Consider the following 25,457-nt stretch of genomic DNA (forward strand, 5'->3'; position numbering starts at 1 on the left):
GTTATAGTTATGCAGGCTTTGTTTGTACAGATCATAGTGAATTTGAAGTTTATTTTTACACCATTTCCGTTCAGTTTTTCTGCATTCTCTTTTTAGGCTGGTGACCACAGTGGTGTTTCTCCATGGTGCTCTTAATTCTTATTGGTGCAACAGCATCCATTACATTCAAGACTTTCAGATTGAAATGATCCAGGAGTCCATCAACTGACTGCACTGATTGTTGGTAACAGAGCTATGGCCTCCACAAACTTAGCACTTGTTCTTTCATTAATGTACCTCTTCCTAACCGAGGAGCAGGTTGGTTGGACGTTCTGAGTGATCAGTAAATCAAACAAAATACAAAATGGTCAGACAAGGCCGAGTCAACGACCACAACAGAAGAAATATCACCACCTTTAGAGATAACCAGGTCCAGAATGTGACCTCGAGTCTTTTACATGTTGCCACAAACCAAACATGTCAAAAATGGAAGAAAATTCCTTGACATCATGTTATCTATGTGAATCTTAAAATATCCAGTTAAGATAAAATGGTTAAAATCAGTAGAGATAACTGACAGAAAAACAGAAAATTCATCAATAAAATTTGTAAAGTGTCCTGGACATCTGTAGATGATTAGAAATAGGATTTTAGAAACGTCCCTTTAAATAAAACTAAGATATTCAAAAGAAGTAAAATCACCAAATGAAATCTCTTTACACAGAAGACATGAAGGAAAACATCAGGTTGCTTTTTGTACCTGTTTTAAAAATTATATATATATATATTTTCTGCCTAAAACTCTCAGAATTGAAAATAAACATCATGTTCTTGGATCAAATTCCTTCATCTTTGTTGAGAAAATCTTGCAAAGTTCAGTAGTGCTGCTTTAAGGTGATAGTACACTGTTTTAATAAAACACTGAAGATCATGTTTTGGGATGGTTTATTGCAAAAGAACATTATCGTTTTTTTTTTTTTTTAATAAACTTTGCTTTAAATTGAGCTTGAAGCTGAGAAGGTGTCGACTCAACAACTAAGAATTTCCATTTTTTTATTTGTATTTTTTAAAACCCCCATTCTCCCTGTCCTCGTCCATCCTCCCTCTCAGCCCTCTCATCTCTCCCTCCTTACTCCTTCCTCACCCTCCCACATTCATTAATTTTTTATCATGTCTCCCTTCTCTCATCCTTCTTTCCCTTCTTTTTTTGTCCGTCCTCACCCTACATCACCCATTTATTATTCTATACTCATCATCCCTCCCTCATCCAATTATTCCTCCCACCATCAATTACTTCCTACTTCCCTCCCCCATCCACCCACCCGTCCAACCATCCATCCATCCATCAACGTTACATCATCCTTCACATATGTCCGAAGTCAGCTCAGATCACTAAAATCCTGAGACTGAACACCCACCCTGAGTCTCCTCCCACTTTTATATCTTCATCTCCACCTTTCATTAAACCAGTAACCCAGTGTTGAGGTGTGGCCCTTACTGGTGAAAGTGTAAAAAAGCACCTCGACTAAAGAATGAAAACTCTGGTGGTAGAAATGGAGTTTTTAATGAGAACAGTCAAAACACTGTAGCAGCTTAATCTTTACATCAGTTCTACTGAAACTCAAAAGACACCATGTACGTATGATTCCAGTTACATCAAACACTCTTATATGTTTGTCCAAAAAAGTATTAAGAGCACTTTCAAAAGGATTTTTAAACACAAAGTTTAAACTGGTAGCACCAGTAAGGTGTAAGTAAAGAGGAGAATAAATAACGGACAGCTAACGGCACACGATGAGTCCAGGACCATGAAATGACGACGGAAAACAAAAAGCTCAACAACTAAAACATTACAATAGTTTGGTTCGGTTAAACGGTTAGTGTTGACCGGTCTGGATTGACGAGGTTACAGATTCTAATGCTGATGTGTAATTCTGCTTCAGTTTGATAATCATCCTGCCCGTTGGAGAAGCTATGCACGTCTGGTTACCATGGAGACGGGAAAGCAGCGTTGTAATAAGCGTGTTAAAACATGACACTGGTGACGTTCTGCACGTTCCTCCCTATAAATCCCCCGTGTAGTCTGAGTTATCACGAACACTCAGATTCAGCTGCTGGCAAAAATACTGAGAGCGCAGCAGCTGGAGCAAACTACAGGCAAAGTTTTCCTGTTTGTTCTTTAAAACCTGCAGAAAATACCTCAGAAAATACACATTAGTGAGTGTTTTTTGTTTTTAAATGTACAATTTGAGAGAACTCAGAGTGAGACAGTCAGAAGGTACTTAAGAGTTTGGTCTGAAAGATGTCTGTAAAGGGGAAACACAGGAAGTTGTGAGAAGGATCTTCTGGACACATAACAACATAACATAACATATTATGACTGTAACAGTTTACAGTCATACTAACATCCCATAAAAGCTGCAGTGTTCATTACATTTTCACCACAACATGAACAAACAAGACTGAGCCAAGTCCTAACTTCATCCTGAAGAAAAATCTGCTGAACTCATTCAAATCTAAAAGGTTTATCCTGTCAGCAGGTTAAAAAAAAGTGAACCCTGACACGGATCACAGTTTTGGAACGTTGGCTTTCAGTTTAGTCCAGACAGAAAACGTTTCGGCTTGGATGGGATGAATTTAAAGGTTTCAGAGATTTTTCAGACTTGTTCATGTGCTGCCATCTATGTTAGCATGCTAACACACTAAATGAAGATGGTGAACATGGTGAATAACACACACTAATAAACTAATATAGCATTGTCATTATGCTAATGTTAGCATGCTGATGTTAGCATACAAGCTCAAAGCTTCGCCTCAAATCTTTGTCTACGTACACGAGACTCATGAAATGTCTTAAAATGTTCAGGAAGTACAGATGAGTCAGATCTGTTGGTGAACATGGTGAGGTCCAGAGTAACGAGACAAACAGACTTTCTATAAGACATGGACGTGCCCGTTGTGACATCACCAACTGAGCTGCCTTTTTTAAGCTTCCACTCTGATAATTGGATGTCCTCCTCGTGGTCTTTTAAGAACAAAAAATGACCATATTAGGACAAGAGGGTGGCGTTTCGGGGTGATACTTGCAACTTGATTGTATAAAAATGGAGTTCAAATTTATCACCAGCACACGGATCAGGACTGAACCTGACTAGCTGATCAATCCACATAAAGATGTAGGAAACCATGTGGACAAGTTGTGGTGCACTTCAATCATCCAGTGTGTAAAAATTACTGCCATCTAATGGAAAAGATGGGTATAGCATTTGATGGACGGTGGCCGTCAGTGGCCAAAATTCTTCCAGACAAACATGTTTTCATCTGTGAGTGGATTCAGTGGCCTCAGGTGCAGCGATGACTGCACCACAGGTAACTACTTCAACATTGTGTACATGTGTACTCTCTTCTTCTATGGTCCTTTTATAGCATTACTTATCCCAAATAGTGCTCTATCGCCTATCAGACAAAGCTGGTACTGCAGTTTATAATCTTCTCACACCAAGTTGTTTGTCCATTCAGAGACACTGTAGTAAAAATGATGGCACAAATATAGCTGCAGCCATCTATGTGGATCCACGGCCAGCATATACTAGGTTTTTAGTTTTTTAGTGTTGGTTATATTTTTCTGTCATTGATCTCGGATTTTGTTCCATGCTGCACAACGGATGACTGCATCCATCTTTTACAGAAAGTCTGTGGATGAACAGGGACACAGGAATAAAACCTGGAGGAGCCACATGTGAGAAGTTCTTGACAACGAGGCTCAGATTTAATGATCTGCTACAGACATCTGGAGACCAAATGAGTTGTACTTTTAAAATCCAAAAGTTGACTTTAAAAGCAGGTTTCCTAAGGGTGAGACAGACTCCAGCCCACAGCACATTATTCACCAAATACTAAAACTACCACTTTGTGTAAGAGTGGTGAAGATGATCTTCCCCACAAGACCTGAAAGTAGAAGCCTCACCAACAGCTTTACATTGAAACGAAATGACTTCACACTCCTGGTTGTGAAACAGAAAGTCAGTCTGACGTTAGTTAATGGAGGGAGGAAGAGGAGGCTGTGTCCGACTGATGGACCGCCAGGCCAGAGGGCTGCTGAGCTGAGCTCGGACCCGACCCCACAGGGTTACCTCCGAGGTTCACGGGAGCAGGGCGCGGGTTGAGGCGGGGTGGCATGGGGTTGGAGGGGCGGATGAGAGGTGGGGGCTGCTGCAGGTTGGGACGAGGCTGCAGGAAGCGAGCCTGCTGTTGGAGGGGTGGGGGCTGGCGGTGCAAGGAGGGCGTGGCTGGCAGAGAGGGCCTCAGGAGGGGAGGAGGCTGGTGGAGGGAGGAGGACGAGGCACTGGACGTCACAGGAGTCTGAGCTGAAGAAGAGGAGGCAGCAGGGGACGCACCTGAAGAGGTCACCTGACCCTGTGGAGAGGAGAAGGTAGGGACCTGAGTTACTCACATAGGAGATTCCCAACCTGGAAGTTGGCTGCAAACACATCATTAACAAGAAAAGAAGGAAAGGAAGGAAGCAAGGACAGTTTAAAGAGACGAGCTGGCCGCGCTGCTGCTTTGATAAACACGACGCTGATACTGAGGGTCTTCTCAGACAAAGTTTTTCTTTGGTCTGAGAAAAAGGAAAATCAGTCCAAAAAAAATGAGATTTAGAAAATGATGAGGAGGTACAGTACATGCAGAAAATAGTCTGTTTAAATTTAATCATGTAAAGATAAATGTCTCGCCTCCTCATCCTCCTCGTCGGTGCTCTTCCCTGACGGAGTGGTGGAGCTGTTCTTGCCCTCCTCTCCAGAGGTGGCACTGTCTCCGTTGGGAGCTTGGGTTCCCTTCTCTGCCTCCCACTCTTGCAGCACCTCCTCCAGGTTAAATCGCCGACGATAATTCACGAAGAAGTTCTTCACCTGTCCGACCGTCTTGTTGCCGATGACGTCAGCGATGGCCTGGAAGTCTTTTCCGTATTTTCGGACACCTGGAGAATGTTTACAAGACAACAATGGTATTAATTGTTTACTAATCTTTATTTTTACAAGCCCCATTGAGACCCAATGTGTGTTTTTATTTTATTATTTTAATTTTATCTGAACAATCAATAAACACCAGATAACGTGTCAATGTATACACAGAAAGCTAGAAACAAATAAACACTTAAAAACAGAACAAGTTCCCAGTGATGGTTGCACAAAGTCACCTGAAAGTCTTTTAAAGTCTGTAAACGGAATAAAATGAGATGATTTCAGGTCCTTTTCTAGTGTTTTCCATGATGACGGAGCAGAAAAGGAGAAAGCCTTTCAAAACTGGAACTGAAAATCTGATAAAGTCCAGAGACCGTAGACTGTAGCTACAGCGTTTATGTGACATAAAAGCTGATAAATAAAAGGGAAAAGAACCAGAAATAGATTTTTAATAAAAATGGTATCAGTGGACAATCCTGCCTGAAGCCAAAGAAATCTCAGCGTATGAATCTAAAATACAACCAGTTCCAAATCTGGAAAAAATGAGCCGAAGCATTCCTGTAAATTATAATGTTGGGCAAGTTACTTTAAGAAAGTAATTAATTATAGTTACTAGTTACTTCTTGAAAAAAGTAGCTGAGTCTTAACAGAGTTACAACATTATAAAAGTAATCAATTACTCAGAAAAGTAACCATTTTGTTTCTTTAAAGAAATATTCAAATATGTTCCCTTTTAAGAAACTTGATGCAGCTGTACGTTTGTCTATTCACAATAAAACCGAATATTAGTTCTAATGAAAGAAATGGAAACCTAATGGAATGAATTCCAAACAGAAAAATCATGGACGCTAGTCACACGTCTCCGTCTCCTCCTCATGAGAGGAGCTTCATGTGATTCCAGCTGCTTCCAGCCACCATGAAGAAACTCTTTGTTTCTGGTTCTGATGGACATTTCTCATCACGTTCTTTTTGGTTCCACATTAAAACTCTTCCTCTGTTTTCTCTGGACTCGCTGTTGCTGCGTCTCCTGGTCGGTGTGTGCCCAAGACTTTCCCAAGTCTGCCATCACATCTTACTCTTCATCTGTCAGTCATCATCAGTTAGGCTATGTGGTTGTTATAATTAGCCCCTGATCAGATGAGAGCAACATCTTAACTGAATTTGGGTCGTAAAGATAATTTGGGGACACCTTCTGGCTCGAACATCTGACGCTGCTTTATTCTATGCTTGCACCCGGTCACAACACGGCAACTCTTCTTCTACGCAAAGACTGAGTGTATTCTCCAACCGTATCACTCCGCCTCCTCACCACTGCAGCAGCAGCACAGTCTAGTCCCAACAACTGTGAAACTTCTGTTGCCTCAAAACAAAAATTAATTTTATCTTACAATAGTAACGTGCTGTTGGTAACGTTTTATCCATAGTAACGGTAACGGCGTTGTAACTAGACAACTAGATGTCTCCGAAGAGAAACAAGGTCTGTTTCTGAAAGAAAAAAAAACAAAACAACTTCAACCTCAGTTTCTTTATCAAATGATCAATATGTAACTTAAACCAAAGACTGCCTCCGATCACAACACCTGAGAAGATAAACGAGAAGGAAGTTCTGCTCGTACTTTCTTCTTTTAAACCAACATGACCTCTGTTTTATCAACATCTAAATCCAGTCTGAGCTGAAGCAGCTGGTCTGGGAGAAGACTGAAGGCTGTCTGCAGGTCTTATGTCATATACACACTCACCATCCACCATCAGCTCCACCTGTTCAACTTCCTGTAAACACGCATATCTAACTAGCCAATCACATGGCCGCAACTCAGAGCATGTAGTCATGTAGACACGGTGCGGACGATTTGATGAAGGTCAAGCTGAGCATCAGAATGAGGAAGAAAGGAGATTGAAGTGACTTCGAACGTGGAATGGTGGTCAGTTTGAGTATTTACTGGGATTTTCACACACAACCCTCTCTAAGGTTTACAGAGAATGGTCTGAAGAGCAGGAATTATCTCATAAGCTTACCTTGCACAGCAAGTAGCTGCTCATCTGTAGTCCAGCGAGCGTTCACCTTCTGGTTTGACTGCAAGATACAAGAATACAGTTCAGGTTAAATAAAATCTTAACAAGTTTGTTTGTGGAGCTAAAAAGTTTACATATTCAATTCCAACAATGACTGGAGAAAAGCATTTTAATGTCATGTTGAAGTGTTTTGTACCTCAGGGAGCAGAAACTCTTCAATGCCGGCCTCCAACATGTGTTTCATTCCACTGTTCATCTGTTTGGCGTTCTGGACCTGAGAAACGAAGAAGAAAATCCTCCTGACTACAAAAGTTGTACAAACAGGAGAATTACCACTGAAGAGACACAAATCCTATTCACCCTGTTTGTAGCATGTGTCAGTGTATTTCTGTGACTTTTAAGACAATTTAAGGATGTTTATTTGCATTAATATAAGAAGAAATGAGAGCCTGTAAAAGTGCTCAGAGGTGATTCATTACTGACTCGGAGAAGCTGACATGTAAACGTATTAGAGGCTCAGACAGAGCAGAATCTCGGACAATTGTGAAATCCCGGCCAGACATATTTTTCAGCTCTAAAAAGAGGACATGTCTGGGTAAAAGAGGATGTCTGGACGCCCGTGATGACAGGAAATACTTCTGAAGTGAGTGGACGCTGCTGGTGTAAAACTTGGATCAGGTGCCGTGTAACATGAAAATAAAAAGCGTTCCTTTGCTATTTGCAACATTTTAAATTGTAATTTCAATATAAAAACAACTGATGGATCAGCCTACATTTTTGCATGTTTTTACTATGTTTACTAAAGAGCAACCTGACAAAGCACCGCTGACGTCAGCTGCAGGTTTTATCTATTCCTGATAATCTGTCGAGCGGCTCCTGTGGTTCTTTGCTTCAGCTCTGGTCAAACATTCAGAGTTGTTGTGTTGGGAATGGTGGGATAGGACAGGTGGGTGCTGGAACACCACCTACCTGTCTCTTGAGGGACACCAGCTCCATGTCCAGCTGACGGAGGAGTGTGCTGGCGGCAGAGGCACTGCAGGACACGGCCACCACGTCCTCCTGAGTCAGGTACATGCCTTTGGGTGGACGGCAGCGGGAGCGCTGGTGGTGTCGGTGTTGCAGGGTCTGGTGTTCCCGCCGACCTAAAGCCACCTTGGAGCCCAGCATGGCTGGCTCGGGTTGGTTCTGAGAGGGAGAGAAGCCGTTTTATCATGACTGATCCAAAGAAGCTCTGAAACTGACAGAATTTTGGTTAACCTCAACATCTCGTCTACTTTCCTCTGGAGTTTTGTCTTTTAACAAATCATTTTATGTTTCAGGTTCTTCTCTGTTTTAAAACATGTTAAAAACTCCTGATTAATATTTTGTTAACAGACTTTTTCCATATAAAAATTTAAACGAAAAAAAAAAAAGAGCTGAAAGCACAGAAACTGGATTTCTAACATGCTCCATTAAGCTGTGCTGCTTCAGTCGGCTGACTCTGAAAGAGCAGTGTACATCCACCCTCCTCCCTCCGTCAGCGTCAGGCTGCAGATGCCATGATGCAAACCATGACTCACACTTCAGCCTCCCATCACTGGTCCTCAGCCTGACCCACACTCTAATACCTGACCACTAACACCAACTATAACTAGCCTCTTTTACCTGCTGATGCTGTTTGCAGCAGCTGATAAAACTTTATTGCTTTACTTTCTAACCTCTAACGACGCTGGTGCAGGCTTGTCTCTACGGTCAGCGATTAAATCAGGATTTGTGACGTGGGTGTACCACGTCACAAATCCTATCTATTAAGATTATAAAGATGACTGATACCATTCTCCAAACTAAATAAAACACGATGACATGTCAGCGAAGTTTCAGATCCAGTCAGAGTTAAATTCTCTCTGCAAAAAATAAAATGAACTTATTGCCTAAATGAGAAAATAATGTAGAGGAATTTAAATAAAGCAGTTTTATAATAGTTGGCTACTATCAGCTATTTTTATTTACTTTTTTCTTTTTATTTATAAGAAAATAAAATAGAAAAAAAAATGGGCTGTTTAGGAAAATGACTGAAACACCCTTTCTCCACCTTACCTCTTTCTTGGCCTCCTTGCTGGGATCATAGTCGCTGTCGTTTGCTTCGACAGGATTAGCATCCTCCATTTCTTCGTCACTATGGCAACAACAGGCCAAGATTTACTTATTGGACAACAAGAAGGACCAACAGAGCTTACATTCTTTGTTTGGACTTGGCACAAGGATGCAGGTCTAGATAAGCCCCAGACTTCTACCTTCTCCCATTAGACATTACATCCTTTTTAATAATTTTATTAGAATTTTGTGTCACTCAACACACACACAAAAAAAAAATGTTTCTTGTTTTGTATTTCATTCGCTTGCTTTTGGTCGGTTTTTTTTCATGATCTCGGTTTTGATAAACCGAGATCATGAAGGCAAGATCTTTTATCTTTGAGATTTTTACAAATAGAAAAAAAAGGAAGATTGGGAACATTCGTGATTTATCAATACAAACAAAACACATCCAGATTTCTAGAAACAGGTTTGATAATTCAGGGCAGTGCTCAGCAGCATCTCTATGGAAAGTTGCTTCTGTCAAGGTGGGAAGGCTTGGAGGAGTCCATCTCTTCAAGGAAAAGGAAAATATTCTCATCTGTTTTCCATCTGCGCTGTAATGCAAAACTGTAAGGGACCAACGTTAGAGCCACAGGTCAGTTTAGAAGAGGAATTAAACCTGGACTTAAGAGATGATGATGTGACTGGAGGTAAAAAAGGATTTGCACCATAGTGCAGCATCCTGACCTGTGGCTTGTAAATAAGGTGGACATGGACACCATGAGCTGAGAATGAGCTGGATGTCCTTCCACACCTCTACAGATTTTAACTTTAAGACAAATTTATCTGTTTTCATCTACAAGACCTCAGACGTTCTTATTTAAAAGGAATCTTCTTTCGACTGTGTTTTCCTGACAGGTGACAGACATACCTGTCGTCCTGATTGCTCCTGTTGGCCAGTTTGCGAGCTTGTCTGTCCATCAGACTCGTTCTGGAGCGAGTCTTCTTCCACGAGTAGTAGTACTTCACCAGACTGGAGATGGATTTATCTGGTAACTGAATGAAATGTAGAGACATCCCATATTTACTGGCTGCACTGATTAAACCACGTGGACGCTGAATGTGTCTGTACGATGGCTGGTTTTACTACCTCAACTCCAGAAAATGTTGGGACTCTGTGGAAAATGTAAATACAATGATTTACAAAGCTCATCATCCCATATTTTATTCCCAGTAGAACATAAACATATCAGATGCTAAAACTGAGACATTTTACCACTTTATGGAAAATATGAGCTCAATTTGAATCTGATGGCAGCAACATGTCTGTAAAATGTTGGAAAAGGGGCAACAAAAGGCTGGAAAGTAATTGGCATAAATAAAAAACGTCTGGAGGAGCATTTGACAACTAATTAGGTTAAATGGCAGCAGGTCAGTAACATGACTGGTATAGGAGGAGCATTTCAGAGAAACAGAGTCTCTCAGATGGACGATAGACAGACGTTCACCAAAGCTCATTTAAAACGGTCTGAAGCAAAGTGGAAAACTGGATGATGATGTGAACTAGTTTTTGGAAAACATGGACGGCGTGTCTGCAGACTAAAGAGGAGAGGGAGCATCCAGCTTGTTATCAGTGGACAGGTGAAAAGCTGCATCTCTGATGGGATGGGGCTGCATTAGTGCCTATGATGTGGGCAGCTTCCACATCTGTGAAGCTCCATCAATGCTGAAAAGTACATGGAGGTTTTAGAGCAACATCTGCTCCCATCCAGACAACGTCTCCTTCAGGGAAGGTCTTGCTGGTTTCAGCAAGACAATGCTGAACCACATTCTGCATCAGACCAGAATGGGACAACATTCCTCTCCTGAAACTCCAGCAACTGGCCTCCTCATTTCCCAGATGTTTCCAGACAGATGTTAGAAGAAGAGAGGACACTACAAAATGATAAACATCACCCTAGAACTACTTTTTACAGATGTGTTGCTGCCATTAGATTTACAATCAGCTCATATTTTCCACGAATGGTAAAATTTCTCAGTTACAGCATCTGACATGTTGTTTATGTTGTACCAGGAATAAAATGTGAGTTGATGAAATCATTACGTTTTTATTGTACCTATTTTCTAATTGGGTTGTAAATAATCTTCTGATTTTCAAATCCAAAAAGTAACACAACTTAAAAACAGAGAAACAAAAGTTAAGGCTGTAGATTCTCAGTCTGTATTTTTACATAATAAAAACAAAAGTTCCTTATTTGTTCTTAAAGTTGGGCTGAGAGGAAAATTTTATACAGAAAATGGAAATTCTACAATCTGCTAAATCACAAGGTTCATAGTTTTTATCATTAAAAAAGTTTTTCTATGTAAAACAAAGGTGTGTCTGCTTTGTACACACGTATGCAGACAGCAGACAGGAACACGCATGTTGCAGTGTCAGGTGTTTACCATCTGCTGGATGCGGTGGAAGCTCTTGCCATGGAAGCTGAAGGCCTGTTCAAACAGCACCTTGTCCTCCACCGTCCACTCGTCTGGGAATGGGGTGAAGTTGGGCAGGTCGGCCAGAGACTTCTCAATGTTGTGTTTGTGCCAAAAGAGCATGCCAAGAGCCTGGATACACATAGACGCACACGCAGAAATAACACGTCAACACCAGAACACGTTTCTAGTGAAACATCCTTCTGGAAAAGCTCCTCTGAAAAATGTAGTGTTAGTACAGATGGAGGGATGAGACAGCAAGGAAAAGACGAGTTCAGTGATGTATCACCCTGGATTTAGTTCGGAGAGCAACTTATTCCCTCTCTGGATCTATTTCAGTACCCTTGTGAGGTTGGGAACATTTTTAAACAACAGCTCTGCAAATGACCCCTGAAACTGGAAGACAGTCGTCCTTCTGCCCAGTTACATTTCAACATTCGCAGAAGAAATAAACTTGTTTGCAGCCTGATACGCACGACTCTATAGTTGTATGAATTTAGAGATAATATTAAATAAAACTTATTGAAGGTGGAATCATTTTATGAAACAGTGAAGTGCTGGTCAGATCCATCTAACTCATCATTTCTCAGTAAAAACCTACCATGGTGATGGCAACAAGGTTTCAGAGCAGCAGAACACATCACAATAGTCACATCCATCCATTCTCCCACCGTGTCTGGATCACAGAAGGTACTTTCACCGACAGCTGCAGTGCTTCCACACATTATCAAACTCTCAGCCACATGCTTGGTGGGTTCACCGGTTCTTTCTTTAACTTTTCATACGTTAAACAAAGTTCTGCCCAGATTAAGAATAGAGACAGACTGACAAGGTGAAAACCACGGACTCTTTCACACTCGGTCAAAAACATCCACGAGACATGCAGAGGATGTTGAATATCCAAGGACGACTATCATTTTGTCAAAACATTTCAATTAAATCAAAACTAAGGACAAATAAAATGTCTGTTGGTTGACTAAGTTTAATAGAAATTGTCAGTAAAAGAAAGCAAAACAGAGCGAAGACGTAACAGGTGCATTCTGTCTGAGTCTGGTCCTTAGATAATACCAAAGTTAAGATAACTACCAACCTAAAGCCTTACTTAAAATAATTAAAAATAAAAAAAGAGATGAATCATCTGCACTGTGGTGTTTCTTAGACATGTGTCATGAATGAAATAATGCAGGAAAAATCCAGCTTACCAGGACAGACATGGACTACTTCACTACTCTAGCTCTACCAGCTCGCGGACCTCACTGGACCACAACTGGTTGGATGCACAATGTGTGTCCTAATTAGTAGTCGTGGCCCTAAAGCCTTGAGGACCCCCTGTGTTCTTTGGGGGAGCACCCCAGTTGGGAACCACTGATCCAGAACATGGTAGTGTTGATGTGGAACATCATCATATTGAAGCATATTACATGCTGCATTCACTTGCACTAGGACATGTGAGGTTTACTTTGTAAAGGTCGGTTTTACTGAAGATTTGTTAAATTGGCTAGTTTTGGGGTGACACATGGGGGACAGATGTAGTTATTCTTTCAAATAACTACACAAAACAAAATGTTTTCTGTGGTCTAATGGCAGATTTAGAACCACAAACTGTAAATCTTACACCATGCACATAACACAGGACAGAAGTGGACCAAATGGAGTCTCAGACACTCGGGACTCACCTGTTCCACGTTGTATCCATGTTTTTCCTTGGCAATGGCGATGTATTCATCCACTGTGGAGGGAAACAGTTGTTGTTAGCTTGGTTTGATCTAAGGACCTTGGAGAGAATTAAACAGCTTCACTTACGTTTGGAGTCAACTATGGTGTGATAGGGAGACCAGACCAGCATCCCTCCACTGTCTTTATCTGTGTACTTGGTTGAACCTGAATGTTGGGGAAAAGTCATATTAAATTAACACAAACTTCATATTTAAGTGCAGCTTACATGAACCACTCTACAGATGTAAAGTTATAAGGTAAAACAAATTTTACTGTCAAATTATGATGATTAAAACAGTTTTTTTGCACACGGCATGCTTTCTGTAGTTGAGTTATAAATTACTTAATAAGCTAAATGTGTAAAGAAAACAACGTGCTCGCTAAAAAACAACCTAAATACGAGTTTTCCAATTAATTAATCGATGTCTCAATTTGTCATCAAGACAAGGTAGCCTCGGTTTTAACTTTTATTGGTTTATTATAAAGTATATACTCCTTTTTATGAGTAAGAACGTGGTGTAAACTTCTGTGCAGTAGCAGCCTGTAAACACAGAAGCAGAGAGGGCAGACAGGCGATCGAGGCTACCACCGACCGTAACAGCAACAACATCTCACCGGGATCAAATTCAGGAATGTTCGCCTGATAGTCAGCCCCGACCCGCATCCCAACATCTGAAAAACATGGAAAAAACATTATACAAACACGAAAAAACGTTTAATTTTAATCATAACAAAAAATCTTCATAAAAGCGGAGACGGGGAGCGATAAGTGGTGTTCGAGGCTACCCTCACCGTGTTCGTCGTCGCTGCCGCTTTCGTCGGAAAAATGTCCGTTAGAGGCATTGGACGGACTCTTTGTGCCATTTGAACGACCTTTTCCTAAATACTCCGAGCCTTTGTCCATCATCCCCGGCATTTCTGCGGTTAATTTCACTGTTCCCTGGTGCTGTTTTGGGGTAGAAAATGTCAGCTGGAGCGGGACCTTTCTGCTGCTGGGCGCTCACTCGCCGCTGCTCCATCCGTGGCGCTCGAGCGCTCTCTGTACTCCAACAGTGTTTTTACGCTAACTTCATGCTGGAACACATCCTAAATAACAACTGCACGAGCTGTTGTGATTTCCTTGTTTTTTACTAATCGTAATTTCCGCCATGAGAAAGAATTATCCACCTTAAAGTCACGACTGAATGGGATCTAAATAATCTGGCGGAAGGCTTTTTACGCACCTTGGGGTAGCAGTGCGACTCTTGCTGCCGTGGAGCGTTGCTAGCAGATCCTTCCGCCGATACAAATATAAAAAAGAAAGAAAAACACAAAAGCAAAAAAGATGAATAACAAAATGGAGGTTTCAAGTATATATAAACACAATTAAACAATAATAATGCAAACTGAGTCAGGGATATATGGTAAATTTAAATATCACTAACAATTAATATCATCAATAAAACTAATAATAATAAATTAAAAATAAAATAAATAAAACTTGATTAAATACGATATAATAGACTACTGATCATTCAATCTCTATATATTTTTCCTCCTTATTTGTTGACTTTCTTTGTAGTCAAAGAAGTCAACAAAAAACCAACAGAGGGAGACAGAACACAACAAGTTGGCATCAGAATAACTGAAAACATGTAACTGTACTTTTACCAGGAGGGGAATCCAGCTGCCTCCACAGTCAAGAAATGTCTCTGACGAAAATTTTGTTCTATGATGTTGTATCATGTATAAATAAAATCTTTTACAACACAATCAACAATAAATGGTAAATTTCTGTAGACAAGCTGCTCACACATACCAGCAACCTCCTGATGCCAGTTAACCCATTAGTCACTTAACCTCTGTTCCATCAACTCTGTCTTCATTAGCGTATCAGATTTACAAAAGGAGCAGGGTGGATAGTTTATTGGAAGGATGTGTTTTTACTACTGTTGATTTGATTTTTGATTCTTTTCTAGTCTGTGTCCTTGTCTGTCAGCTGTGGACCAGCTATGATAAACCATCAAACATCACAAAAGTTCTCATTTTCTGAAAATCTCAGAGGTCCTGGAATCAAAACATTCACATGGGAACTGTTAACTTCACACATACAATGGAAATTATTTTTAAAAATTTGTCTACAGAAGTAAAAACAAAGGTAAATGAGACAGGAACATTCAACAAATTGACACATAATGGTTTTATTTCATTCTTTTACATTACTGATTTTCAGCATCAGGAAATTCAACTAAACATGATTCCATGGCTTCAAGAACTGGATTTACTTATCACAGTATGTTCGGGTGGCAGTGGCTCAGGTGGTATAGCAGGTTGTCCAATGACCGGCGGTTTGAACCCCACTCCCCCAGTTATCTGTCATAGTTTCCCTGTGCAAGACAATTCACCCTCCTTGCCTGCAGTGTCAGCATCACTGGTGTATGAGTGTATAAATGTTTCGGGGTGGTCAGACGGAGGCCGTTGGTGCAGACTGGCTGTCACGGTTCTGTCAGTCTGCCACCGGGGCAGCTGTGGCTATGCCTATAACGTACCATCACCAATGAGGAGTGGCTGAATAATGGATCCAATGGAAGCGCTTGAGTGCTGAACAATATAGCTCAATAAATCTAATCCATTATTATTTTATCAAAGGTGCTAGTTGGACAGAAAACACAGTTTTAACCTGTTTTCACTATTTATATAAAAATTTATATACAATTTTAAAGTATCTTGTGGTACCTGAGTTTATTCAGATTTTGATCAGTCCATGTCTGAAAAAGTCAGAAATATCTCCCTTTCTCCACATTCATGCTATAGTCCATCCATCCATTATCTATGTCACTTTGTCCATGAAGGGTTGCAGGGCAGCTGGAGCCTATCCCAGCATTTACCAGGTGAGAGGCAGGGTACACCCTGGACAGGTCACCAGTCCATCGCAGGGCATTCATGCTATAGTTTACTTTAAAATCAATTAGCAGCCTTGCTAGCCTCCTGTTTAAATAAAACTGGATCATGTAGCTCTAGCTTAGTCAACGTTATGCAACGTGGATACTGAAGAACTCTTTGAGCATCTTTATAGGTTTTCAGCTTTAATGTGAAAGTCTTGATTAACTGAAGTGATGTATAGTACCTGAATACACTTCCTGAAAACTAAATTTGACAAGGTTTCCCCACATTAATTTAAAACTAATCTAGTGCTAGCATATATTGCAGATTAGCACTACTACATAGCTTCTTGCTAACATCAGGTTAGCATTACATAACATTAGTAGTTGTACTTGCACAGGGACAAAATCTCTTTAAAAATGTGCAACCAAATGTCAATATTTTTAAAGGATGACTAATGAGTTAATTAGTTAAAATTTACTCTAAACGGGTGTAGTGGTGATTCATGCAGGTCTGGAAAGGTGTTTTAATAGTTCTCCTCCAATGACCTGTAATTACCAGAGGTGGCACCTGGCTTGTCCGATAAGATGTCAGAGATGTCAGGAAGGAATAGTACAGGGTGGTAGTTGCTCAGGTGGTAGAGTGGGCTGTTCTAAGACCAGGAGGTTGGTGGTTCAAATCCTGGAGCTATATTCCTTAGGCAACCTGCTTTACCATGAATGATGGGTGGTGGTTGGAGAGGCTGTTGGTGTGGATTAGTTGTCCTGTGACCAGGCGACCATCACCAAGTATGAATGAAAAGTGCTATGTAATTTTATACATTATCTGAACTTCATCCACACAGGATCACTGTGACACACACACACACACACACACACACACACACACACACACACACACAGAGAGAAACAAAAAAAAAACAAAAAAAAAAAAACAAAAAAAAAAAAACAAGCAGGACATGATTTAAAAACAAAACAAAACAAACCCTCCAACAAAAATCCATAAGCGACTCCTTATGAAATGTGTGGGTCATGGTGATTGTTTCTGAGCAGGACTCTGCTGATTGACACGAAAACCATAAAACATAAAAGCAGATTTTCATTTTGACTAAAAATATGTGGCTTCACCCTTTAATTATAGTGAGGCAGGTGATGTAATGACTGTATCACCAGCTCTCTCTTTCCTCCAGTACCAGTGAAGCTCGCTTTACCACAACCACACTGGCTACGGCTCATTTCAGAGCTCGCGCTTCTACCATCTGCCGAGAGCGTGCCTGCTGAGAGAGAGAGGGAGAGAGAGAGTAGGGGAGGTAGTGCTCGAGCACCTTCTTGTGCAGCAGATATGTGAGTGGCTGACAGCGGGCTCTATCACGCGCTGCAGGACATCGACAGGATGGCGGGAGGACGGCGGGGTCTCGTGGCTCCGCAGAACACGTTCCTGGAGAACATCGTCCGCCGGTCCAACGGTAAGCTTTCCGGTCCGGTTCGGTTTAGGGTTTATCCACCAGAATTTAAAAGGTGGCAGAAAGAAATGCATCGTGCTTCTGGTCGGGTGTTTCGGCACAAGGCAGTTCTGCTGTGTCGTTTCAGAGAAACCTGCACAGGTGCAGCTCATGATGGAAACACAGCTGGGACAGGAGAGAACACTAGGATTGTATAATAATAATAATAATAATAATAATAATAATAATAATAATAATAATAATAATAATAATAATATGAATTATTTTGAATAATAATTATTTGAATATTCTTGTTTTAGGAGAGGAAAAAAATGAAACAAAAAAAAAAAAAAGAAAAAAAATGTCAAGGGTTGTTGGTTATAGTTGAAGACAACTTTGGCTGTAGGAATTTGGTGATTAATTTTCCCTCTGGGATAAATTACGTAATTGTCATTAATATATTTTTTTCTTTTTGCAAAACATTTAAAAACAGTGGTTTATATTTAGACAATTCACTTTAAATGCACATAATCTGATTGTTGGTTCCCACTGTTATCGTTTTTTAATGTAGCTAACTACAGTTTTGGTATCAAATGCAATTCCTCAGTTTTTGTCCAGTTTGAAAGATCTGTCCGTGTGAAATGACTAAAAACCAACAAATCAAATAGACTGTAATATTACATGTTGACTACTGTCTTCCATTTTAAAAGTATTCTGCTCTAAAGACCAAATTTTTGAAAGAAGTGTGTCAGATGAACACCAGCTTATTAATCAAGATTATAATTATTTGTGGAGAAAGTGGAAAAAAAAAACACTGACTAATAATAATAATAATAGTAATTAAAGCTGCAAGCAGCGATGAAGGCCCTCGCACCTCTGGCGCCGCTCTGGCCTATTGCACCGCCCCCTCGGCCTGCAACCTCCCTCCCCAAGCAAGCTTGTTCTGGCTGGCAGCCGTACGCTCAGTCGTCCCCATGTTTCTGCCTCGTGTGGTCATTGTCTCTCTCTGACCATCATCTCATACATCAATGGGCCTAATAATGACATCAGAAGTGGTCATGACCTTGTTCTGACCAATAGTGTGAAACAAATCCAAACACAATCATGCTTTTAAGATCTGCAGATATCAACATGGCCAGTAGGTGGAGCTATAGTGTTTGATCTTGTACTAACATGTTGAGGTTCGGACTTTAATGACAACTGCCAAGTATCACGTCATTGGGTCAACCGAGTCCAGAGTTATAGCCACTTCCTGTTTGATGGCGAGGGACAGAAACCTCACAGGCAGCCATTTTATTCATGATGGTGTAAGCAGTTTGTTATATTGTGAGTCATGTGTTCATCAAGGATAATATTGATGAGTTTGAGTAGGTGTGTAGGGTTTTCAATGGGATAAAAGAGGTACTTCCTGTTTCCAGGGGGCGGGGCTATGGCGTTGAAAACATCAGGATATGAAGAGGCTTTTTGGTTTGTACTGGCATGTTATATAAATATGCCACATTTCATGAATGTCAGTCAAAGCAGTGGTTGGAGCTGATAGAATAAATAATTATAGGGGGCGCTATAGAGCCACATAACCAGCATATGTCTATTTAAATCAGTTCCAGGCCTGACCACTGTCCTTCCTGCCGAGTTTGGTGGAGATCGGGAGTACTATGGGTCAGTTGCAAATACTTCCTGTTTCATGGTGATGAGCGCCATTCGCCATGGTTTTGCTTGAGGAAGGAACTTGAGGATTGTTTTCGGTAGTATCACGAAAGTGTTTGACCTGATCTGAAGCACTTTTGAGTGTGTGGAGTTCATTCCTGAGGAGAGGGACCCCAGTGTCTGAAAAAGACACTTCCTGTTGAAAGTGGGCGGGGCTTAGACCAAGACCAGAAGTAGTTCAATGTATCTGTTCAGGAACAGACCCTGAGTAATTACTGTGAGTGTGATGGTTATTGGATGAAAATTGAGGGATTTATACTGATTAATGATGTCATGGCATTTTATCCAAGTTTGTCATGACGCCACCGTCTGGCCATGCAGCGTTGAGCAATGTCCAGGTGACAACATCTGGACATGTAGATGTGGTCAGCATGGAAATGACATCAAACGGGGCCATTTTGGTCAAGATAGGTTGTTTAATATGTAAGTTATGTCAGTTTCGTCTCTCATGGCGAGATATCAAAGTTTGAGGCCACGCCCCCGCCATGCCCTTTCTCCTTTGAGAAAGTTTTGCATAACTTTTGATCACACATGCCTCTGGAAGCTTCAGAGTGATTTTGAGGTAAATACGATATAATCTGTAGGAGGAGTTCGTTCAAATGCAATGGCAAGAAACAGGGCAAAATGACGCTGAAAATGACACGTTTTACAAAATGGCCGACTTCCTGTTGAAATTAGCCTATAGGTCTAATGGACAGTTTTGTGCATCCTGGCATAGTAAATCAATGTTGTTAATTTCATGCATGTCGGTCCACGTAGGGGGCGGGGCTGGTTGATCAAAATATTGTAGGGGGCGCTATAGAGCCACTATGTCACTATTCCAGCATATGTCAATTTGGCTCAGTTCCACGTCTGAATACGATCCTTCCTGCCGAGTTTGGTGGAGATCGATGGTACACAGGGTGAGTTACAAGTACTTCCTGTTTGGTGGCGTCGGACCAATATTCGCCATGGTTACGTTTGGCGAAGGAACTTGAGATTTTTATTGTGGTATCATGAAAGGGTTTGACCTGTTGTGAAGCACTTTCAAGTGTCTGGGGTTCATGCCTGAGGAGAAGGACCACGACAACTGCAAAGTAGCACTTCCTGTTGAAAGTGGGCGGGGCTTAGGGCTAGACCGGAAGTGGTCATATGGGTCTGTTCGGGACCGGACCATGACTAAGCCCTGTGAGTTTGATGGTGATTGGGTGAAAAATGAGGGAGTTATAGTGATTGATGATGTCATGGCGTCTTATCGAAGTTCGCCATGGCGCCACGGTCTTGCTTTGCAGTGTAGAGCAACAGTCTTCACCGGATATCATCCCCAACTTGTTTTCAGGTGTCTGATGCAGTTTGACCCCGGTTGTGTTCAAAACGTCAGAGAAGTGGGTCTTCGAGTAAAAAACATGACTTCCTGTTGCCAGGGGGCGTGGCCTATTCATAATCCAATAATGACCACATAGATGTGTTGAGGATGGGACTAGTATCATACGAGGCCATTTTGGGTCAGAAAAGTTGTTTTATGTGGGAGTTATATCAATTTCGTCTTTCATGGCGAGACATCAAACTTTGAGGCCACGCCCCCTGTATGCCGTTACTCCTTTGAGAAAGTTTTGCATAACTTTTGATCACACATGCCTTCTGAACATCCTCAGCCATTTTGGTGTCAATACGATAATATCTCTAGGAGGAGTTCGTTCAAATGCGAGGTCAGTAAAACGCCAAAATGGCGACTTTGACCCAAAATGGCCGCCTTCCTGTTTTTTTTAGAGCAGTTCTCCAAGAGGATTTTTTGTTCGCCTGAGCATTTAAAACATGTGTAGTGAGTTTCATAAAGATTGATGACGTGCAGTGGCGGGGCACCATAAATAGGTGGCGCTCTTGTTCAATTTTGCCCGAACAGTCCCGAGCACCCCAAAATATGAAATTTTTCACATTCCTTTGGGGGGGTACGCAAAATTTGGTGAGTTTTGGGGTATGTTGAGACCCCCAAAAATGCAATTCATTTGACGGGAGAATAATAAGAATAATTAAAGCTGCAAGCAGCGATGAAGGCCCTCGCACCTCTGGCGCCGCTCTGGCCTATTGCACCGCCCCCTCGGCCTGCAACCTCCCTCCCCAAGCAAGCTCGCTCTGGCTGGCAGCCGTACGCTCAGTCGTCCCCATGTTTCTGCCTCGTGTGGTCATTGTCTCTCTCTGACCATCATCTCATACATCAATGGGCCTAATAATGACATCAGAAGTGGTCATGACCTTGTTCTGACCAATAGTGTGAAACAAATCCAAACACAATCATGCTTTTAAGATCTGCAGATATCAACATGGCCAGTAGGTGGAGCTATAGTGTTTGATCTTGTACTAACATGTTGAGGTTCGGACTTTAATGACAACTGCCAAGTATCACGTCATTGGGTCAACCGAGTCCAGAGTTATAGCCACTTCCTGTTTGATGGCGAGGGACAGAAACCTCACAGGCAGCCATTTTATTCATGATGGTGTAAGCAGTTTGTTATATTGTGAGTCATGTGTTCATCAAGGATAATATTGATGAGTTTGAGTAGGTGTGTAGGGTTTTCAATGGGATAAAAGGGGTACTTCCTGTTTCCAGGGGGCGGGGCTATGGCGTTGAAAACATCAGGACATGAAGAGGCTTTTTGGTTTGTACTGGCATGTTATATAAATATGCCACATTTCATGAATGTCAGTCAAAGCAGTGGTTGGAGCTGATAGAATAAATAATTATAGGGGGCGCTATAGAGCCACATAACCAGCATATGTCTATTTAAATCAGTTCCAGGCCTGACCACTGTCCTTCCTGCCGAGTTTGGTGGAGATCGGAAGTACTATGGGTCAGTTGCAAATACTTCCTGTTTCATGGCGATGAACGCCATTCGCCATGGTTTTGCTTGAGGAAGGAACTTGAGGATTGTTTTCGGTAGTATCACGAAAGAGTTTGACCTGATCTGAAGCACTTTTGAGTGTGTGGAGTTCATTCCTGAGGAGAGGGACCCCAGTGTCTGAAAAAGACACTTCCTGTTGAAAGTGGGCGGGGCTTAGACCAAGACCAGAAGTAGTTCAATGTATCTGTTCAGGAACAGACCCTGAGTAATTACTGTGAGTGTGATGGTGATTGGATGAAAATTGAGGGATTTATACTGATTAATGATGTCATGGCGTTTTATCCAAGTTTGTCATGACGCCACCGTCTGGCCATGCAGCATTGAGCAATGTCCAGGTGACAACATCTGGACATGTAGATGTGGTCAGCATGGAAATGACATCAAACGGGGCCATTTTGGTTAAGATAGGTTGTTTTATATGTAAGTTATGTCAGTTTCGTCTCTCATGGCGAGATATCAAAGTTTGAGGCCACGCCCCCGCCATGCCCTTTCTCCTTTGAGAAAGTTTTGCATAACTTTTGATCACACATGCCTCTGGAAGCTTCAGAGTGATTTTGAGGTAAATACGATATAATCTGTAGGAGGAGTTCGTTCAAATGCAATGGCAAGAAACAGGCCAAAATGACCCTGAAAATGACACGTTTTACAAAATGGCCGACTTCCTGTTGAAATTAGCAAAAAGGTGTAATGGACAGTTTTGTGCATCCTGGCATAGTAAATCAATGTGGTGAATTTCATGCATGTCGGTCCACGTAGGGGGCGAAGCTGGTTGATCAAAATATTGTAGGGGGCGCTATAGAGCCACTATGTCACTATTCCAGCATATGTCAATTTGGCTCAGTTCCATGTCTGAATACGATCCTTCCTGCCGAGTTTGGTGGAGATCGATGATACACCGGGTGAGTTACAAGTACTTCCTGTTTGATGGCGTCGGACCAAGATTCGCCATGGTTACGTTTGGCGAAGGAACTTGAGATTTTTATTGTAGTATCATGAAAGGGTTTGACCTGTTGTGAAGCACTTTCAAGTGTCTGGGGTTCATGCCTGAGGAGAAGGACCACGACAACTGCAAAAAAGCACTTCCTGTTGAAAGTGGGCGGGGCTTAGGGCTAGACCGGAAGTGGTCATATGGGTCTGTTCGGGACCGGACCATGACTAAGCCCTGTGAGTTTGATGGTGATTGGGTGAAAAATGAGGGAGTTATAGTGATTGATGATGTCATGGCGTCTTATCGAAGTTCGCCATGGCGCCACGGTCTTGCTTTGCAGCGTAGAGCAACAGTCTTCACCGGATATCATCCCCAACTTGTTTTCAGGTGTCTGATGCAGTTTGACCCCGGTTGTGTTCAAAACGTCAGAGAAGTGGGTCTTCGAGTAAAAAACATGACTTCCTGTTGCCAGGGGGCGTGGCCTATTCATAATCCCATAATGACCACATAGATGTGTTGAGGATGGGACTAGTATCATACGAGGCCATTTTGGGTCAGAAAAGTTGTTTTATGTGGGAGTTATATCAATTTCGTCTTTCATGGCGAGACATCAAACTTTGAGGCCACGCCCCCTGTACGCCGTTACTCCTTTGAGAGAGTTTTGCATAACTTTTGATCACACATGGCTTCTGAACATCCTCAGCCATTTTGGTGTCAATACGATAATATCTCTAGGAGGAGTTCGTTCAAATGCGAGGTCAGTAAAACGCCAAAATGGCGATTTTGACCCAAAATGGCCACCTTCCTGTTTTTTTTAGAGCAGTTCTCCAAGAGGATTTTTTGTTCGCCTGAGCATTTAGAACATGTGTAGTGAGTTTCATAAAGATTGATGACGTGCAGTGGCGGGGCACCATAAATAGGTGGCGCTCTTGTTCAATTTTCTCCCGAACAGTCCCGAGCACCCCAAAATATGAAATTTTTCACATTCCTTTGGGGGGGTACGCAAAATTTGGTGAGTTTTGGGGTATGTTGAGACCCCCAAAAATGCAATTCATTTGACGGGAGAATAATAAGAATAATTAAAGCTGCAAGCAGCGATGAAGGCCCTCGCACCTCTGGCGCCGCTCTGGCCTATTGCACCGCCCCCTCGGCCTGCAACCTCCCTCCCCAAGCAAGCTCGCTCTGGCTGGCAGCCGTACGCTCAGTCGTCCCCATGTTTCTGCCTCGTGTGGTCATTGTCTCTCTCTGACCATCATCTCATACATCAATGGGCCTAATAATGACATCAGAAGTGGTCATGACCTTGTTCTGACCAATAGTGTGAAACAAATCCAAACACAATCATGCTTTTAAGATCTGCAGATATCAACATGGCCAGTAGGTGGAGCTATAGTGTTTGATCTTGTACTAACATGTTGAGGTTCGGACTTTAATGACAACTGCCAAGTATCACGTCATTGGGTCAACCGAGTCCAGAGTTATAGCCACTTCCTGTTTGATGGCGAGGGACAGAAACCTCACAGGCAGCCATTTTATTCATGATGGTGTAAGCAGTTTGTTATATTGTGAGTCATGTGTTCATCAAGGATAATATTGATGAGTTTGAGTAGGTGTGTAGGGTTTTCAATGGGATAAAAGGGGTACTTCCTGTTTCCAGGGGGCGGGGCTATGGCGTTGAAAACATCAGGACATGAAGAGGCTTTTTGGTTTGTACTGGCATGTTATATAAATATGCCACATTTCATGAATGTCAGTCAAAGCAGTGGTTGGAGCTGATAGAATAAATAATTATAGGGGGCGCTATAGAGCCACATAACCAGCATATGTCTATTTAAATCAGTTCCAGGCCTGACCACTGTCCTTCCTGCCGAGTTTGGTGGAGATCGGGAGTACTATGGGTCAGTTGCAAATACTTCCTGTTTCATGGCGATGAACGCCATTCGCCATGGTTTTGCTTGAGGAAGGAACTTGAGGATTGTTTTCGGTAGTATCACGAAAGAGTTTGACCTGATCTGAAGCACTTTTGAGTGTGTGGAGTTCATTCCTGAGGAGAGGGACCCCAGTGTCTGAAAAAGACACTTCCTGTTGAAAGTGGGCGGGGCTTAGACCAAGACCAGAAGTAGTTCAATGTATCTGTTCAGGAACAGACCCTGAGTAATTACTGTGAGTGTGATGGTGATTGGATGAAAATTGAGGGATTTATACTGATTAATGATGTCATGGCGTTTTATCCAAGTTTGTCATGACGCCACCGTCTGGCCATGCAGCGTTGAGCAATGTCCAGGTGACAACATCTGGACATGTAGATGTGGTCAGCATGGAAATGACATCAAACGGGGCCATTTTGGTCAAGATAGGTTGTTTTATATGTAAGTTATGTCAGTTTCGTCTCTCATGGCGAGATATCAAAGTTTGAGGCCACGCCCCCGCCATGCCCTTTC

General features: G+C 41.9%; 2 protein-coding genes across 3 annotated transcripts in view; one reads left to right on the forward strand and one right to left on the reverse strand.

Moving 5' to 3' along the window:
- Window positions 1–1,529: 1,529 nt before the first annotated feature.
- rcor3 (REST corepressor 3) lies at window positions 1,530–14,310 on the reverse strand. Of its 2 annotated transcripts, XM_041983078.1 has the most exons (14): window positions 13,992–14,310; window positions 13,815–13,871; window positions 13,287–13,364; window positions 13,160–13,212; window positions 11,454–11,615; window positions 11,126–11,184; window positions 10,159–10,183; window positions 9,940–10,064; window positions 9,030–9,108; window positions 7,923–8,138; window positions 7,150–7,227; window positions 6,957–7,014; window positions 4,713–4,957; window positions 1,530–4,395 (listed from the first exon to the last, which is right to left on the reverse strand). In XM_041983078.1, the coding sequence occupies exons 1-14, from the start codon at window positions 14,113–14,115 to the stop codon at window positions 4,018–4,020; spliced, it is 1,737 nt and encodes a 578-aa protein (XP_041839012.1). In that variant the 5' UTR covers window positions 14,116–14,310; the 3' UTR covers window positions 1,530–4,017. The 2 variants fall into 2 exon arrangements, with proteins under 2 accessions (XP_041839012.1, XP_041839013.1); XM_041983079.1 differs by lacking the exons at window positions 10,159–10,183; window positions 11,126–11,184 and having other exon boundaries at window positions 13,992–14,305.
- A 3,020-nt stretch (window positions 14,311–17,330) lies between these two features.
- kcnh1b (potassium voltage-gated channel, subfamily H (eag-related), member 1b) overlaps window positions 17,331–25,457 on the forward strand; it is a 60,600-nt gene continuing 52,473 nt past the window's right edge. The window contains exon 1 of the mRNA XM_041983070.1: window positions 17,331–17,526. Coding sequence (XP_041839004.1) covers window positions 17,454–17,526 — 73 coding nt within the window. The 5' untranslated portion in view covers window positions 17,331–17,453. The remainder of the gene's footprint in view (window positions 17,527–25,457) is intronic.

Source organism: Melanotaenia boesemani, chromosome 4, assembly GCF_017639745.1.
Source record: "Melanotaenia boesemani isolate fMelBoe1 chromosome 4, fMelBoe1.pri, whole genome shotgun sequence".
NCBI lineage: Eukaryota > Metazoa > Chordata > Actinopteri > Atheriniformes > Melanotaeniidae > Melanotaenia > Melanotaenia boesemani.

Coding starts and splice junctions, on each gene's coding strand:
- rcor3 (XM_041983078.1), bottom strand. CDS start 14,115: ATGCCGGGGATGATGGACAAAGGCTCGGAGTATTTAGGAAAAGGTCGT. Junction 13,213..13,286: donor CACCATAGTTGACTCCAAAC/GTAAGTGAAGCT, acceptor TTCCCTCCACAG/TGGATGAATACATCGCCATT. Junction 10,184..11,125: donor ACAACCCAATTAGAAAATAG/GTACAATAAAAA, acceptor CATTTTCCACAG/AGTCCCAACATTTTCTGGAG.